General features: G+C 50.2%; 5 protein-coding genes across 5 annotated transcripts; 4 read left to right on the top strand and 1 right to left on the bottom strand.

Moving 5' to 3' along the window:
- Nucleotides 1-425: 425 nt before the first annotated feature.
- N7533_008139 (ribose-phosphate diphosphokinase) lies at nt 426-1,648 on the top strand (the record flags this gene model as incomplete). The annotated part of the gene is made up of 4 exons (XM_057104789.1): nt 426-502; nt 573-664; nt 769-1,141; nt 1,222-1,648. The coding sequence occupies 4 exons, from the start codon at nt 426-428 to the stop codon at nt 1,646-1,648; spliced, it is 969 nt and encodes a 322-aa protein (XP_056959746.1).
- Nucleotides 1,649-3,584: 1,936 nt separating this feature from the next.
- N7533_008138 (40S ribosomal protein eS6) lies at nt 3,585-4,791 on the bottom strand (the record flags this gene model as incomplete). The annotated part of the gene is made up of 5 exons (XM_057104788.1): nt 3,585-3,681; nt 3,797-4,214; nt 4,316-4,336; nt 4,422-4,494; nt 4,687-4,791. 5 exons carry the CDS (start codon nt 4,789-4,791, stop codon nt 3,585-3,587), a joined length of 714 nt encoding a protein of 237 aa, XP_056959745.1.
- Nucleotides 4,792-6,366: 1,575 nt separating this feature from the next.
- N7533_008137 (uncharacterized protein) lies at nt 6,367-7,895 on the top strand (the record flags this gene model as incomplete). The annotated part of the gene is made up of 3 exons (XM_057104787.1): nt 6,367-6,597; nt 6,760-7,517; nt 7,763-7,895. 3 exons carry the CDS (start codon nt 6,367-6,369, stop codon nt 7,893-7,895), a joined length of 1,122 nt encoding a protein of 373 aa, XP_056959744.1.
- Nucleotides 7,896-9,885: 1,990 nt separating this feature from the next.
- N7533_008136 (putative HMG box transcriptional regulator) lies at nt 9,886-12,191 on the top strand (the record flags this gene model as incomplete). Its single annotated transcript, XM_057104786.1, has 3 exons — nt 9,886-10,324; nt 10,475-10,620; nt 10,689-12,191. The coding sequence occupies 3 exons, from the start codon at nt 9,886-9,888 to the stop codon at nt 12,189-12,191; spliced, it is 2,088 nt and encodes a 695-aa protein (XP_056959743.1).
- A 545-nt stretch (nt 12,192-12,736) lies between these two features.
- Nucleotides 12,737-16,578, top strand: N7533_008135 (DEAD/DEAH box helicase; the record flags this gene model as incomplete). Its single annotated transcript, XM_057104785.1, has 3 exons — nt 12,737-12,804; nt 12,851-13,779; nt 13,829-16,578. 3 exons carry the CDS (start codon nt 12,737-12,739, stop codon nt 16,576-16,578), a joined length of 3,747 nt encoding a protein of 1,248 aa, XP_056959742.1.
- Between the last annotated feature and the right edge of the window lie 105 nt (nt 16,579-16,683).

Below are 16,683 nucleotides of genomic sequence, written 5' to 3'. Positions count from 1 at the left end.
GCGGGTGGAGGAAAGATGAAAATGGATTCGGATTCGAATTGATATTGAATGGGTCGGGTTTGCTTCTGGTTGAAGTGCAGGTCAGCTAGGGACTTCCTGGATCCTATATTGTACTTAGATTGCTTTACGGAATATCCATATGTTCTACTTTTTGTATTTCTTCCGATGCATGTACCTACTAGTATCTCCACGAGTAGTAGCAGTTATACCTGGGTATTATAGCCATCCATTAACAATCGGTTGTATACTTTTGTATACTTCGATGCACGCGGAAGGCGGTGAGTGGCAGTCACGGGACAATGCGGGGCCCAAAGCGGGCAGTGGCAGATGGCGGGTAATCGATTTTTCGATTTTTTTTGATTGAATCTCGACTTTCTTGGGAGTTCCCTCTCTACCTCTCCTCTCCTCTTTCTCATAAACACATCATGTCGACCAATTCCAACTCCATCAAGCTGTTGACGGGTAACAGCCACCCCGAGCTGGCCGAGCTCGTGGCTGACCGGTACGTTCTGCAGCACCCGATCCCCGATCTCCATCTCCGTGCAGGCGGGAAACTAATCTATGGGAGTTAGTCTGGGTATTGAATTGACCAAGATCATGGTCCTGCAATATTCCAACCAGGAGACTAGTGTCACAATTGGTGAAAGTGTGCGCGACGAAGATGGTATGTGAATATACTGTCCACCAATACTTGGAGAGCACACATGCCAGACATGAAATCATACCTTGAAAGATTTACCATAACTGACAATATTCTCCCATATACAGTCTTCATCCTGCAGTCCACGCGACCTAACGATATCAACGATGGCCTCATGGAACTCCTGATCATGATTAACGCCTGCAAGACCGCCTCCGCCCGCCGTATCACCGCCGTTATCCCCAACTTCCCCTACGCCCGCCAGGATAAGAAGGACAAGAGTCGTGCTCCTATCACCGCTAAGCTCATGGCCAACATGCTCCAGACCGCTGGCTGCAACCACGTCATCACTATGGACCTGCACGCTAGCCAGATCCAGGGCTTCTTCAATGTCCCCGTCGACAACTTGTACGCCGAGCCTAGCATCTTGAAGTGGATCCGTGAGAACCTGGACGTTAGCAACTGCATCATTGTCAGCCCTGACGCCGGTGGTGCTAAGCGGTACGTTTCCCCTGGATTTAAAATGCAGCATATCGATCTTGACTTTGATCTCATTAACTAACGCTACGCTTGCTTCCCAGTGCCACCGCCATCGCTGATCGTCTCGATCTGCAATTCGCCCTCATTCACAAGGAACGTGCCCGACCCAATGAAGTCTCCCGCATGGTTCTGGTCGGAAACGTCAAGGACAAGGTCGCCATCATCGTCGACGACATGGCTGATACCTGTGGTACCCTCGTCAAGGCCGCCGACACCGTCATGCAGCACGGTGCCAAGGAAGTCAACGCCATCGTTGTCCACGGCATTCTCTCCGGCAAGGCTATCGAGAACATCAACGGCAGCCGCCTGAGCCGTGTTGTTGTCACCAACACAGTGCCCCACGCCGAGAAGAAGGAGCAATGCGATCGCATCGAGACGATCGATGTCAGTCCCACTCTTGCCGAGGCTTGTCGTCGTACCCACAACGGCGAGTCCGTTAGCTTCCTCTTCTCGCACGCTGTCGCATAAGCATCTTAACTCTCCTCTTGCTTTCTCTTCTACTTTCTATCCCATCGTTTCACGTCACGTCTCGTCTCTGTTCCAAGCCAATTCTTGCCAATTTGGGCGTTAACAACCCTCTTCATCCACATCGCTCTCATACCTATCTATCTATCTACCTCTCATTTCCTACTCTACTCTATTCTGCTATATGCTAGTGGCAGAGTCCATTGTGTCACGTGGGAAAGAAACAACAAAAATACGATTTCTATGACCATTTCAAACAAAATCTTTTCTTCCATCGTGGTATTGTACAACACACCCCTCTGGAAATGTGAATGTGCCTCTCTCGTTTTTTATTTCTTTCTTTTTCATAGACCTACGGGCCCGAAAAGAAGGTCAGTGTTATAGAGCTATCCTTTTCATTGCTTCTGTCCTCGGCGGACCTTGCCTGCATTGTCGACATGTCATGTCCGGGTTTTTGATTTTCGCGTTACTACGGTTGTGTTTGTGTCTCAGTCCACCTGTTTGCGCTTTCATACATGTGCTAGTATTGCCTGGCCAGGGTTCCTGACTTACTGCCCCGTGTCTTACTATAATCTAGAATTTGAATTCCCCAGTGGTCTCGGATAATCTGATCTGATCATGTACACTTCCAAGTTTTGTTTCTGCTTCCGAGATTTGCGTCTTAGCCTCTACTAGTACAGACCGCATCTTGTGAAGACATGCCTGTATCTCTGGCGCAATAGTTCAAGTTAGTACTGGTAAGAACTGTGCTCCATTTAGCCCCTATCTCCCCTCTGGCACTACCGTGGTCATACCCGCTCCCTAGCTGGCAAAATAATGGATATCTTTGATGGCTACTGGGTTCGAGCGAGCGGTATCTTGTCATAAACGGAAGCAGATTCTCAATCCGCTAGCATTTTCTTTGATGTCCACAAGGATGGCTAACACTAGACACGGCCAGCAAAAAGATTCTCTTTGAGTGCCTCCACCCGGATTTGAACCGGGGACCTCATCGTTACGAGCGATACATGATAACCACTACACAATAGAGGCAAGAGTGTACGTAATGACGTCGTAATGAGACTCATTCTTTTGGCCGTTTGTCTCTTTTAACTAATACCTATTGGAGAGTCCAGGCTCGCGGTGACTTGCATTTTGTCTGTCTTTGCTAGAAGTACCTAGGTATGTCTCGGCCCGGGTAGGTACCTAATGTGGCTTTGCAATCGAAGACGGTTTGCACTGGCTTTATGTAGATCATGCTTGGTCGTAGGGTGTCTTAGGCGATACCTAGGTATTGCTAGGATTGAGTCAGAGTGATATGTGTGACTTGGTGGTGTTTTAGTAGATGCCCAAGGTACCTAGGTAGTAGTTAGTGCTCTATCGGCACAAGTAGTAGTACCCACATGGACATGATGGAAGTCTTGTCGGGAATTCGAGCTCGGTTCCTTCAACTTGAACCTTGGAAGGTAGGAGGCAGTACTAGAAGTAGGTACAAGTACTAGGCTCCCACTAGTAAACAGAAATATTACCTAGGAAGGTATCGGACATATGCGAAATTACGGTTAGCCTTCAAGTTCAGGCAATACAGTCACCCAGGTACGGGGCAGCAGGTAGGCATGTCTACGCGTCGAGAAGAAACAGAAACAATAAAATAAACTTAACCCATTTTTTTGAGATTGGATTCTTCAAGTATCAGACATAAAAAGATCCCCCCCACGTTTGGTCCGCCCGGGTGAAAAAAAAATGATTCTCATTTTTGCTTTTAAAAAGTGTGTGGTTGCAAGATATCATTCCCTTCCAAAAACCATATCCTTTCCCCGGGAAACGTGAGGGAAAATTCCTTCCCTTCGCCCAGCTCTCTCTCTCCATTATAGAGAATCGAGTAGTAAAAGTCCCCCCCCTACCATTTCACCTATGCGGAAAATAAAAAATCATGACGTCGCGGATCGGATCATGATATTTACTTGCGCATGGATGAGGCGCGACGCTTGCGGAGCTCGTCACGCTTGGCCTTCTCCTCGTGGACACGGTTGGCGAGGAGCTTGGCGTAGTCGTTACTGTAAAAGGATATTGTTAGTTAGGGGTTCCAGGTAGTAGCACAGGAGTGTGGGGTTGCCTATGCAATGCAATGCATGCAAGGAAAACCTGGGGCTGGGGCTGGGTGGAACTTACGCAGCCTCACGGGCAGCCTCAGCGCGGCGGCGCTTGATGGCAATGGCGTGACGCTTGCGCTGCAGGCGCTGGGGAGTGACCAGACGCTGGATCTTGGGGGCCTTGGTGTACTCGGGCTTGCCCTCCTTGGTGACGGTACGGCGAATGACGAACTTGCGGACATCATCCTTCTTGTCGAGGCCGAAGAAACGGCGGATCTTGGTGGCACGCTTGGGGCCGAGACGCTTGGGGACAACGGTGTCGGTCAGACCGGGGAGCTCGCCCTCACCCTGCTTGACGATGGACAGGGCCAGAACGGCAAGGTCCAGACCGGTGATGGCACCGCGGACGGACTTGCGCTTGCGCTCACCGGAGCGGCGGGGGCGGTAGCAGCTGTGGCCGTCGGCGAGGAGCAGACGGGTACGGGTGGGGAGGAGAACTGGAGAGAGGTGAGTATTTTGCGGGAGGAATTTTTGGAATTTGGGTGTGGTTGTTGGTTTGTGGGGAGTGTGGGAGTGTGCAAGTGTTGTTGGAACGTACCACCCTGCTTCATGGGGAAACCTGTGATTGGAAGTCAGTAAACAAAATTCCAGCGAAGAATTCCTAGGATGGAATCCATTGATATCATGGAGAGAGAGAAACATACCCTGCTTGTCGTTACCACCGGTAATCTTAAAGAGGTAACCCTTGAACTCATCACCGAGCGCGTCACCGGCGACCTGCAAAAACCGTCAGCGGTTGTCCTAGACTATCCGTTTTCATGTGTGTGTGATGTGTGTGTGATTGTGTAGAAGGGTAGGTAGATGGGTGTATTGTGTGGATTTGTAGGTGGATGTGTGCGTTCCAGGTTGGGTGGTGGGTGTTTATGGGTGGTGCATCTTGAAGATGTATTTTGAGATCGGGAGACTGACTTCGGTGCCCATGCGCTTCTCCATGAAGGGGCGGAGCTTGCGCTCATCATCGATCTCGATGATCTTCTGGGACCCATTGGCGGGGTAGGAGATGTTGAGCTTCATCTTGACGAGGTTGCGCGGTCAAGACGGTAGCGCGGAAGTTGTCGTACGTGAGTTTAAAGGGCGAACGTCGTTGTGGATTTTGCAACTCGCAAAAGTCGGCCGTAGCGAGTGTGTGTGGCTGAGTCAGCTGGCACTAGCCGAGTCTGGAGGTAGCCCTGTCACATGACTGAACACCCGCCGATCGATTCACCGCCTCTAAACCCATGTGACTCCACGTGACTGGAAATCTATGACCGGCAGTATTATCGCCATCCTCACCGCTTAGGTGTTGTCATCCCACTCACCGCTCCCCGTCTGACAACTGCCGGTCTTGGCATTGATTACTCTTATCAGAATAGCCTAAAGAAGAGGATTACCTAATGTTACACCAGAGTGTAAGGTTAGAGTTAGAGTAACCACACTCCTTAAACTCCCCTCACTCGACTCACTCCCACTCTACTTCTCACTTAATTCACTGTTCAGCATAGCCACGGCCTTCATCAATTCAATTCCATCCAATTCCTGCTGTCCCCCATCCCCACCACTTCTCATATCTCAGCTTACTCTACAGGAGCACTCTGCTCTGTCTAATGTCTTGGCATCTGATCGGCCGTGGCTGTCTTGGCCCCCCACAGCTGGACTGAAACTGTGGACTCCTGTGGTCTTCTGTGCTCTGACTGGAGTTCTCGGTCCTCTCGAAGAAGTAGGGCTGTACGAAGTACGAGGAGTCAACTGGACTGTCCCATTGGCAGCACCTCTTGGCTGGCCATGGGGAGATTTCTTACACTACCAGAATGGCGCCATCATGTCCTTGGCTGACATGGCATACTCTGTATTCTTCATCTAGCAGCAAGATATATCTAGCAACAGGATACTCTCTATCTGGTGTCGGATAGTAATACTAATACTACTACGTATACGAACCGCTGCAGTACGACCCGGCGCACGCGAGGCTTTTCCACGTTCAGCCTCCCTCCCCGCCCGCCACGCGGCCCGCCGGTCGCATTCTTCACATAGCATGGCATCCCCCAATAGTACGTAGTGCAGGGCTTTCATAGCTTAATTACCATTGCCTACATATATACAAAGAATATCAATTGTCTCTCCTCTAAGATATACCCTTTTCTAATCATAATCCGGGATAACCAGGGCCTAATTTAGCGCCCACTCGCACTCCGCACCACTTCTCACCTACTCCGCTACCTGCCGGTGGAGTGGAGATTTCTGACCACTCTCTCCTTTTCATAATCTGATTTCTACCTTAACCTCCTCTTCTCTCCACCTCCCTCCGCCTCTCCTCTTCTCTCCTCTCCTCTCTTCTCTTCTCCCATTCTTGCCATATTTACCGTCCCCCTGACCTTGGCGGAGTGGAAAAGTGGAATAGTGGAACAGTGGAATACGAATCCATCAGAGTGGCGACAGCGATAAGACACCCGATCCGATCCCGCTGACCCAGACCCAACTCAACTGCCGATCTTGATCTCTCCTCATTGCTCTCATCACTCTCATCACCGCGAGCGGATTTTCACCACCTACCTAGCAACCGCGCCGTTGCGCGTACACACCAAACCCCACACATCGTCAAAGGAAGTGAAAATGCGCATGTTCAATCGATTTTACGGCCTTTGTGCCGTCGCCGTCTGCTCCATTCTCTACACAGCATGGTTTCTGACGGGGAGGACGTTTGGCGATGTCGTACCGCTGGCCGGTACGTTCCAGACCGCCGATGTGTTCGACCACCGATTGGTTGTCTTCGGAGACTCTTGGAGCGCCAGTGAAACGGCAGAAGAGCAGGAGAAGATCTGGACGGATCATCTTTGTGATTTGGTATGTGTTTCCTCGCCCCAGATACCGAAATCCGAGACAAGAGAGACGAGGGGTAAGACACGAAGAGTAATGAAATTTGTCTCGGGAATATGTCTTGCAGGAATGGATCCGACCAGACCAGACCAGACCAGACCAAACCAAACTGACACATCTACAATATAGTTTTCTTGCTACCAAGAGAATCTTGCGCAGTCGGCCCGATCCGCAGGGAATACGAAGAAGGACACCGGCGCCGTGATCGACAACGACGAATTAAGTTCCTTCGGCTGGCTGTCTAGAGACCAGGTCCCCGATTTCAAGGCCCAACTGGATCAGTGGCTAGCAGCCGAGACGGGCGCGATGGAAAGGCTCACCGAAGAGGAGCGCATCACCCGCCAAGAGCGCACGACCTTTGTCATTTCGTTCGGAATCTGGGACCTCTGGAGTCTGCGCGAAGCCGACTACAACACTGCCGTTTCATCGGTGGAGCGACGGATCAAGAAATTGACCGAGCAATTGGATCGACTGGCCGAGGCGTTCAAGGGCTGGGGACCCACGGAGTTGCAGATCATCATGACCCAGACAATGGACGTGACTTTCCTGCCGGCATTTACGAGCGCCGGCGGTGACGAGTTCAAGGATGCGGTGCGTCTTTTGACGGATTGGAATTCTAAACTCAAGTCTGCTGCTACGGAGTGGAAGGATGGGAAGGCTCAGTGGCTCTATATGTTTGATACCAATGCCTTTGTCTTGGATCGTATTCGCGATTGGCAGCTTTATGCCTCGGGCATTCAGGAGGAGAATGGAATGGGCAAGAATACTGAGCCTGGGTGGGAGAATGTCAATGCTCCTTGCCTGGTTGGTGAGGGTGGGCTCGGGGTCATGATGTCAGGGACGGAGGAGAAGTCACGGTGCCAACACCCAGAGAAATATCTGTTCTGGTAAGTGGATTTCCTTTTCCTTTCCTTTCCCTTTCCCTTTGCGCTTGCACTTGCGCCTTTTTTGCGTAGCGTGCGCGCTTTTCCTGTTCCTGTTCCATTATTCCCTGCTCTTTCCCAACATTCAACATTTCTGAACCCGTGGTTCAAGGCCCATGGCCGAATGGCCATGTTCATGATCCATGACACGATTGATCGACATTGTGAGTTTCTTTCTTTGCTGACCAGGTTTCTGTTTCTGTTTCTAGGGACCAAATGCATCTAGGACCATCTGCTCACAAGCTTATGGGGAATGCTGTCTACAAGGAGACGAAGGAGTTGCTCAACGCCACCCCCAGCAAGTCTGAGTCGGCGGCTAGCCGACGGGGTGTTGCAGTTTAGCTTAGACATTGTCATGAATCAGTTGCAGCATGTATATTCTTCTGTATACTTTTTATTTTCTTACTGAATATATTTTTGCCCCTTGGTCCATGGGGTTCATTTCAGATTTTAGCTTCATTCAGCTCTGTTCAGCTCTTCCTGTGTGTCTCCGAGACAAACGACATAAAGCGAGCTGCGGATGTAGTATGTACCAATGCGGCCTGGCGGGCTGAGGTGGTACTTTTGTAGCGGGTGTTGGGTAGTACCGATCGGGCCCACTTGGATCGAGTTACCTGTGCTAGCGGAGAAAAGTGATGTCTTGAGGTCATAACGTGACAGGTGTCAGGGCAAAAAGGGAGAAAAAGAAGGGAAAAGAAATGAGACTGACTGGTAGACTCTCACCGCGTGGTTACTTTACGGTCTGGCCCTTGCGCAGCGGGTAGACCGACAAATTAGGGCTAAGGTTTACCGGTGTTGAAACTTGCGAGTCAGGGAAACTGTGGCGAGTCTACTAGTTTGACATGGATTGATTGTTCTCGGTTCTTGTTTTTTTTTTGGGACCCAGTTGGCCCCAGATCACTAAGGGTCGGCCTGACTTGCCCACGTCAGAAGGCCCAAGATTAAGCAACAAGGCTTTCTGATGGGGTGAACCCGGGTTGGGACTATGTACATAGCAATCATTTTGTTTACTTATTGTAACGCCATCTATGATTTTCTTACATGTACCGCTGGTCTCCATTGAAACTCGGAATCTCCTATCGCAGCGACCTAATCGGGGCGATATTGTTTGAGTTACAGTGGAGAGCGATCGGCATGAGATCATTGACAGGTACGGAGTACCGTACCTTAACGGAGCTACAGACTATGGTCTATACACAGAGTCGGGGAGGTGGAACAAGAGGGGGTTTCCCGTGTCAAATCAATGAAAATGAGAGAAAGGGCGATTGATTTCCAATCGGATCGCGACACTCTGGTTGGTCTCCACGAATGACAATTTTGAATTAGCCAGATCGCTAGTTTCTGCGTGTTTGCGAGTTTTTCTTTGTTTCGGGGAACCGACGTCAATGCAGCCGCCGGGAGCCGACCAATTACAATTCGGCCCGAGGAATGGGGGCATGCGCGTCGCCGCATCCGGTCTCGAAGAAACAATGATCTCGTTTGCTCAAGGAGTTCCAAGGTTTGGTCGTCGGCTACGATATGGGTTTGTTCTGTTCCTGGTTGATTCATCTTTTTGATTACCTTTTTTTTTTTTATCGATGGAAACGTGGTAGTCGTAGTTATAGTCGTCGTAGTAGTACTCACGCCATTTAGACTCTTGAGTATAGAACTTAGTCTACTGGTACAGTTACTCCCATGCTGCTCTCGTACATTTCCATCGAATCAACTACCACCATACTCTAAGCTAACTACTGACCCCAGTCAGCCCCATTAAGTCCCTCATCATCCTGGCGCTCTAATTCCTTGGTTCACGGAAGATCATACATTGTCAAAGCATGCTCACCGACAGGGATTCCTGCATCCAAGACAAAGAATCACTAATTTGCGCCGTCCTTTGTCTCGCCTGGCGGGACTGAACGAGCCCTAGAAACTGTCCCAATCTGTCCAAAGGTGTCACCCTATTCTATCCGATCTCCTAATGCTTCTCTGTTTTTTTTCTTCCCCTCCAATTCGTCGACTCTCCAAACGCCTGCCTGATATAGATCCATTCTCCCTTTGTCTCGCCTTCAAACAGCTTTCCCCTCCCCTCTCGCCTTCATTTCACTTATTTTTATTTCTTCCCCTTTCATCCCTCTTCGGATCCATCTATACTTTCCCTTTCTTCTCTCACCCTATCCCCCTCAATTTCCCCTTCCCTTGTGTCATTGCAAGCCATTCCGCATCTTGAACAAAGGACTCACGCCGAATTCGCCGTCAATCCGCTTCTTTCGCAAATATTTTTTTCCTCTTCTTGCTTTGATTTGCCACCACTTATCTGCTTTATTATTTTCCTTTTGTTGTCGTCTATAGATAAATGTCTTACGATCGAGTGCTTCCCGCCCCGGTTGCTGTGCGCCATGAGTCTTCAGGCTCAAATTTTCTCCACAGCAATCCATTCGAACACAAGATTATGAATGATCTCCCAATGTCCCATGGCGCTCTGCCACACCGGCCAGAACCTCAAGCCGGAACCTGCAGGTATCCCGAATATCGTCCCAACGCGGTCCCTCAGATCCACCAGCAGATTGCCATGTATCACGGCAAGGCTGAACCCTATACTCCACCGATCGACAAGCACTCCATCGTGGACGCTTACCCACGACAACACTCTATCTCAACGGCTCCTCTTCCTTTAAGAGAGCGCTCCCCTCCTTCCTCGGGTAGCTCTAGTCCAGTCAAATCGAGCAAGGAAGAGTATGCCAGCCAGTGGTGTCTCTGTAAGCCGGATCCGAAAATTCCCCGGCCTCGCAATGGTGAGTCGATGATGTCCGCGCCGATGTTGAACGAGCATGGCAAGTGCCTTTTTCTTTCATTTTGTGATCTAGTCGGGATTGGCCCAGGATCTGGAATGTTTAATTCTTTTGGACTCATGCTGACTAGGTGCTTCTTTGTCAATTTTATAGCTTTTATCTTATACCGTCAGCACCACCAAGCAGCTGTCGTTACACACAATCCTGGTCTTGCTAATCCAGAAATCTCAAAAATCATCGGCATGCAATGGAGAGCGTTGAAAGAGGGAGAAAAGAACGAGTGGAGAGCACTGGCAGAGGTATGTGAAAAGAGCTATTTACCCTGGTGGTTTACTATTTTCTGAATATATTGCTCACTATCCACCAGGAGGAAAAAGCCCGCCATGCTCAGCAATATCCAACTTATCGATATCAGCCAAAACGAGCTGGTCGTGACGGAAATACTCGCCATTCAGGCTCTGGAATCAGCCACAATCCATCCGGAGCCTCGACATGCAACTCTTGCGGCGGTAGAATCATGAATGCACCCACTTCTCCAATGACTCCGTTCACCCCAACAGGTCGATCAGCAAGCATCTCCGGTCCCGTACCAGGGCGACCACCGACGGCAATCATGTCAGTAAGAAGCTCACACGGTGGCGAGAAAGAGCTCAAGCCGATCAAAATCGATCAGCTCGACCACCGTGTACGACCTCGGAGATTTGACGACGCCGGCGAACAATCCCCAGATCTCAAGCGCCGCCGTGTCTCTCACGCATCAATAAAGTCCGACCTACCGGTCCACCGAAACCGAAGTCCAGACTCTGTATCCCCCTACCCAATGTCCCCATATCAATATAACGCCACAATTCAACAGCAACAGCAACAAAGACACCCACTCCCATCAATCAGCCGACCTTTCAACAACGGTCCCCCAGTTCCCGGCCAACCAGCCGCACCGGAGTCAAGTCTTAAACTCGCACCTTTGAAAACCTCCACGCCGATAATGGCCCCGCTCACTCCATTCTCGCAAGACGCATCCAACGCCTCCGTCGAGGCAACTGTCATGACAATCCCATACCTGAATAAGATCAAAGTCCTGGCCAAAATATCCCCACCCTTGCAACCGACTTTCCGCCAGTCCCCCGTCATGCGTGGGCCCGTCATCGCCATCGACGGCCAAGACCCAATTCTCGTCCAGTGCGCCGTGAACTACCTAGAACACACATTCAAAAAGGAAGCAAAGCACCACGTCCGCATCTTCCAAGGCCCAACAATCAAAGACCCCACAGCGGAATCTTCCTCCGACCCAACAGTCGAATACCTCGACACAATCTCCTCCTGGCACCGCGTCTCAGACGAAGTAAAAGACTTTGTCCGCACGCTCAACGGAAACGGAAGCGGGAATCCAAATCCAAATCCAGCCACCGAACCACTCCACGACGACGGCTCAGCCAGTCCAAAAACCCTCATTCCCAAAACGGCCTCCATGCACATCAATTCACCCAATTCAAGCGAGGCTGGCTCCGACCACTCCACCAGCACAAGTACTTCTCTCACAGCGCTGCCGCTGGCCCTCGTGCCGCGGTATCAACTGACGACGGCGGATGCATTCGCGTGCTCGATTCCGATCCGAGACTCGTATACTTCTCTCGATCATTGGCAGTGGATGGCGAGTTTGTGGCGGACTTGTGCGGGGCCCGATATCACTGTTTATATTCGTGAGTGTAGTCGGGAGGAGCTTGGGCGGTTTGGCAATAATGCTGTTGAGATGCGGTTGCAGGATGCTAGGACTATTGTTATTCGGAAGGTTATGGGATCACCTGGCATGCTTGAGGAGAAGGCGTTGAAGAGGGTGGGTTTTGAGATTGAGGATTTTTTGACGCAGTGAGGGAGTTGGATTGTTTTGTCTTGGATTGGATTATTTTGTTGAATGGGTGGAGGGTATAGTGAATTAAATTATGAGGGGGAGGATAATTTATCTTTCTCTTTCTCTTTCGTGTTTCATTTTCATTTTCATATCTCATAATTCATATCTCATATTGTCGACCTTTCCTTGGGTCGTGGCGTTGGTTGGTTTGATTTGATTTAGGTGGTTGGGTAGCGCTGGATATTTGCTTGGCTTTAAGCTGAGTATTTTATAAATTGTAATTATTGAATTAATGACATTGCATGAGAACATTCTTTCCCTGTAAAATCCTTCAACCAATATTAGCAAAGTATACTGCACCTGGGCAGTCTCTACTGGCACTATGAAGTGTGTCCGGAAGCGGATAGCGGTGAATAATTATGCCGCCACCAGCATATCCCCGGCCCTTTCGGTTTGCCTCATTTAATCTAAAATTTGATACGTCTCATCGGGATGTATTCAGATTTGCCCCTGCAGACTGCAGATAACGATACGTGGCCTCTCGCGACACCTTCCGACACCAATCAATGCGGAGCTCGGCCTGGATGTTCTTCTTCCCTAGCCTGCGCTTCCTCGAGTTATGGAGCCTTAGCGGGTCCCGCGGGAAATGAATCTAGTGCTCCACCACTTGGTACTCCTAGTGCGAAGTTGTCCTCGGGCGTTTCCTCACATCGTGATGCGACCGACCTTGAACTGAAAAGGCCTATGACCAATGAATCTTGTCAGAATAATGCTACGGGCATTCCCGGCGGACCTGTCCATATGAATACAAATGAGCATCCTTGGAATGCATCAATAGCAACGAAGCCAGCGCAAGAAAATGGCCAAGAACCTCCCGGTTGTCCAATAGTTGCGACATCGAGCGAAAATGATCACACAAACCGTGAAACTGCTAAGGCCAGGGGTCGAACCATCGATAAACATTCGCATTCAGCACCAACTCGACCCGACGAGGCAAGTGAAGATTTCAGTGCTCTTCTTCCTTTGGGGGTGCTTGACTCGAGAACAGCTACTGAGAAATATGCCGCCGAAATATCAATTTTGGAAGGGAGTTCCTGGATTCGAGCCCGGGTGAAAAATGATAACGTGCGAATTTACGTCGATTCGAAACTTACTCACCGCAATAATATCCAAAAATCTATCAAGAAGTTACGAGCAGCTTTCAAGATACTGATGTCGAACATTGATGCCTCGGAGGAATCTTGGGAAGGTCAGCGAAAAGCAATCACCAACGACTCCGACTCTGACGAAGATGAGTCCTTGTGGTATATTTTCAACACGCTACAGGACCCAGACCCACGGCCCGATTTGATTAAAGACAAATGGTCGCAACAGGCCATGTTGGATCTACTATCAGGTGATGACTTTTCGGAATTTGGTCTCAAAACCCCACTCCATCCCTATCAGCGTCGTTCTGCTGCAGCCATTATACAGCGGGAGGTCCAGCCGGCACAAGTTCTGGATCCTCGTCTACAGGCATATAGAACTCCGACTGGGAAGGAATACTACTATGATAGAGAGGATGCCTGCATTTTTCTAGAAAAGGCATTATATTCAGAAGCGTGCGGAGGTGTGTTAACTCTGAGCTACTAAGTGGAAATATAACTAATCACGCCTAGGTATCCTCGCCGAGACTATGGGATGTGGAAAAACGTTCATCTCCCTTGCCGTCATTTGGGCAACAAGAGGCCACGTCCCAAAAATCCCCATCAAGTATCTCTTAACAGAAGAAACCGACCACACGCCAGTTCGAGAAAAGACCGGATCGCTCATGGAAATGGCGGCGGCTGCCGCGGGCCGGCACTCCGCTCCGTGGAAAATGTTTTTCGAACAAAAGAAGCTTCAAGGAACGCACTATGAACGATGTATAAAGGCATGCAAGCGCAATTGTGGATATTACGAGATCCCTCCGCATCAGACCAGGTACCAGGGGCGCCGGAGCATGTCGTACCCACGGCCACCATCCAAGCGCATTCGGCTCTGCACGGCAACGTTAATTATTGTCCCAAATAACTTGGTAGATCATTGGCAAAATGAGATCCAGCAACATACATCAGGTCTTAACGTTTTGACCCTGCAACAGGGGCCTGAAAAGGATAAGACACCATCTGCCGACGACCTTCTCAACTACGATATCGTGCTCTTCTCTAAAACACGGTTCGAGAAGGAGGCCGGCGAGCCAGTGAATAACCAACGTGAAAGATTTGTGCAGATGGACTCGCCCCTTACGGAACTTCATTGGTTGCGTGTCATCGTCGATGAAGGCCACAATGTGGCGGGACACGGCTCAAAAACCAACATGATCCATTTTCTTGGGCAGATGCACATTGAGCGCCGGTGGGTCATATCAGGGACCCCGTCAACTGGACTTTATGGAGTCGAAATCAGTCTCGCTACGCAGGAAGCAGCGACTAGTGATACGGAATCTCCCGGTGATGTGACGGCTGTTGCTCTGCAAGGCCGGAAAAAAACCGGAAACGCAGTAGTTAGTGAGCTGAAAGACCTCGATCGGCTAAGACGCATTGTGACAGGATTTCTCGAGTTGCAGCCCTGGTCGAACTCGAAGGACAATGACTCGGCGGACTGGACGAAATATATGAAGCCGATCGGCCTCGATGGCAAGCGTCGCAAGTCTCCGGCCATTCGCGCTACGTTACAAGGCCTTGTGGTACGACATCAACTTGAAACTCTGAATAAAGAGATTTCACTTCCGGATCTATACAACCGAGTTGTTTACCTGGAACCCACGTTTCATGACCGACTTTCTATAAACCTGTTTCTCTTTGGCCTCGCGGTGAACGCCATTACCTCTGAACGGCAAGGCCCGGACTACATGTTTGATCCGAAGAATCGGAAACATTTGAACCAAATCATAAATAATTTGCGACAAGCTGGATTCTGGTGGGCGGGGTCCGAGATGAATCCTCAAGACTCTGTTGACCATGCTACCAAATACATGGATAAGAATTCGGAGAAGATGACACCCGATGATATCGACCAGCTGGTCAAAGGGATGGTCATTGCTCGAATGGCAATGGAGTCTGGGAGCTGGCGCGAGTTCAAGCAACTTCATGAACTAGGTGTCTTTCTCCAGGAGTTCCCTGAAGAAAATCGTGCACACTGGGCACTAGATTCGAATTCGGAGGAAGAGCCGCTTCTTATCGGAATCACCCAGGCTCGACGGGCACAGCAGTTTGTCACCCAGAATTTGCGATCGCAAGATCCCACCCAGGGGCTGTCTGGTGCCGGGATTAAAGTTCGTGGCGAACTTGAAAGAAGAGATCAGCATGCCCCGGCCAAGGGTGCCCCCGAATCCGCCACTACGCCAACATCCGCAGTTTCGACACCAAGCCAACTAAATCACAGCACGAAGCCTCGGAGCCATAAATCGCCCAAGAAGACCTTCAAGCAAAACCTTTTCCGCACCTTGCCCTCCGACTCCCCGCTCATGAAAACGAAATTCGTTGCCACATGCTCGGCGAAACTCACCTATCTCTTGGACCAAGTCCTCCGCTGGCACAAAGAAGAGAAGATAATCATCTTCTACGACAACAGCAACTCCGCCTTCTGGATCGCCGAAGGCCTGGAACTACTAGGAATCGAGTTCCGCATTTACGCCAGTACACTGAAGCCTGAGCTCCGAACTCAATACCTCGAACTCTTCCGCGAATCTAGCGACATCCGCGTGCTACTGATGGATCTGCGACAGGCTTCGCACGGATTGCACATTGCCCATGCCTCGCGCGTCTACATCATCAATCCAATTTGGCAGCCAACGGTCGAAAGCCAGGCCATCAAGCGTGCTCACCGTATCGGCCAGACCAGACCTGTTCATGTCGAGACGTTGGTTTTGCGGGATACATTGGAAGACCGAATGCTTCGGCGAAGAAAGGAGATGTCGGACACGGAGATGCAGCATGCAGAACGAAGTTTGCTGGACGATACAGCTATGAATTATATCATTCAGCGAGAGCCGTTTTTGCCGATGCATGATTCAAATGGGAATCGCTTTGCTGAAGCAATGTATCTGCAGCATCCCACCACATTCTTCGATCGGCACCCACTGCCGATCCCGGATGAGGCGAGAAAGGAGGAGGTTGGAGTGCGCAAAGCGGTTAAGCGGAGTCTTGTTGCTGAGTCGGATGCCGATGACACTGATCTGCCAGAGTCGGTGACGAGTCCAACGCCGAAAAGGCCGCGGATCGGGTTTGCTGCCAATGTACAGATCATTGAGCCGGAGATTGAATCGGAGTCGGGTCATGTACCGACTCCGAATTCTCAGCCGAATTCTAAGACACAGCTTCCATCATTTCAAGATCGGGGTAGTGGTTCTCCAGTTCCAAGGCGAAAGTCGTTGTTTGGCCCGTAGATTAGAATTCATTTTCTGCGATAGTATATACCCAGTTACATCCTCATCTACGAGACCATTTCCACATCGACAGTAGTGCTTAACGGACCATCCACCTCAACAAAC

This window comes from Penicillium manginii (assembly GCF_028828005.1).
Source record: "Penicillium manginii strain IBT 31320 chromosome Unknown utg000005l:1.0-5665137.0:1.0-5668048.0, whole genome shotgun sequence".
NCBI classification, from domain to species: Eukaryota; Fungi; Ascomycota; class Eurotiomycetes; order Eurotiales; family Aspergillaceae; genus Penicillium; species Penicillium manginii.
The sequence above is the reverse complement of the archived record's forward strand: the minus strand, read 5'-3'. Positions and strand labels throughout refer to the sequence as shown.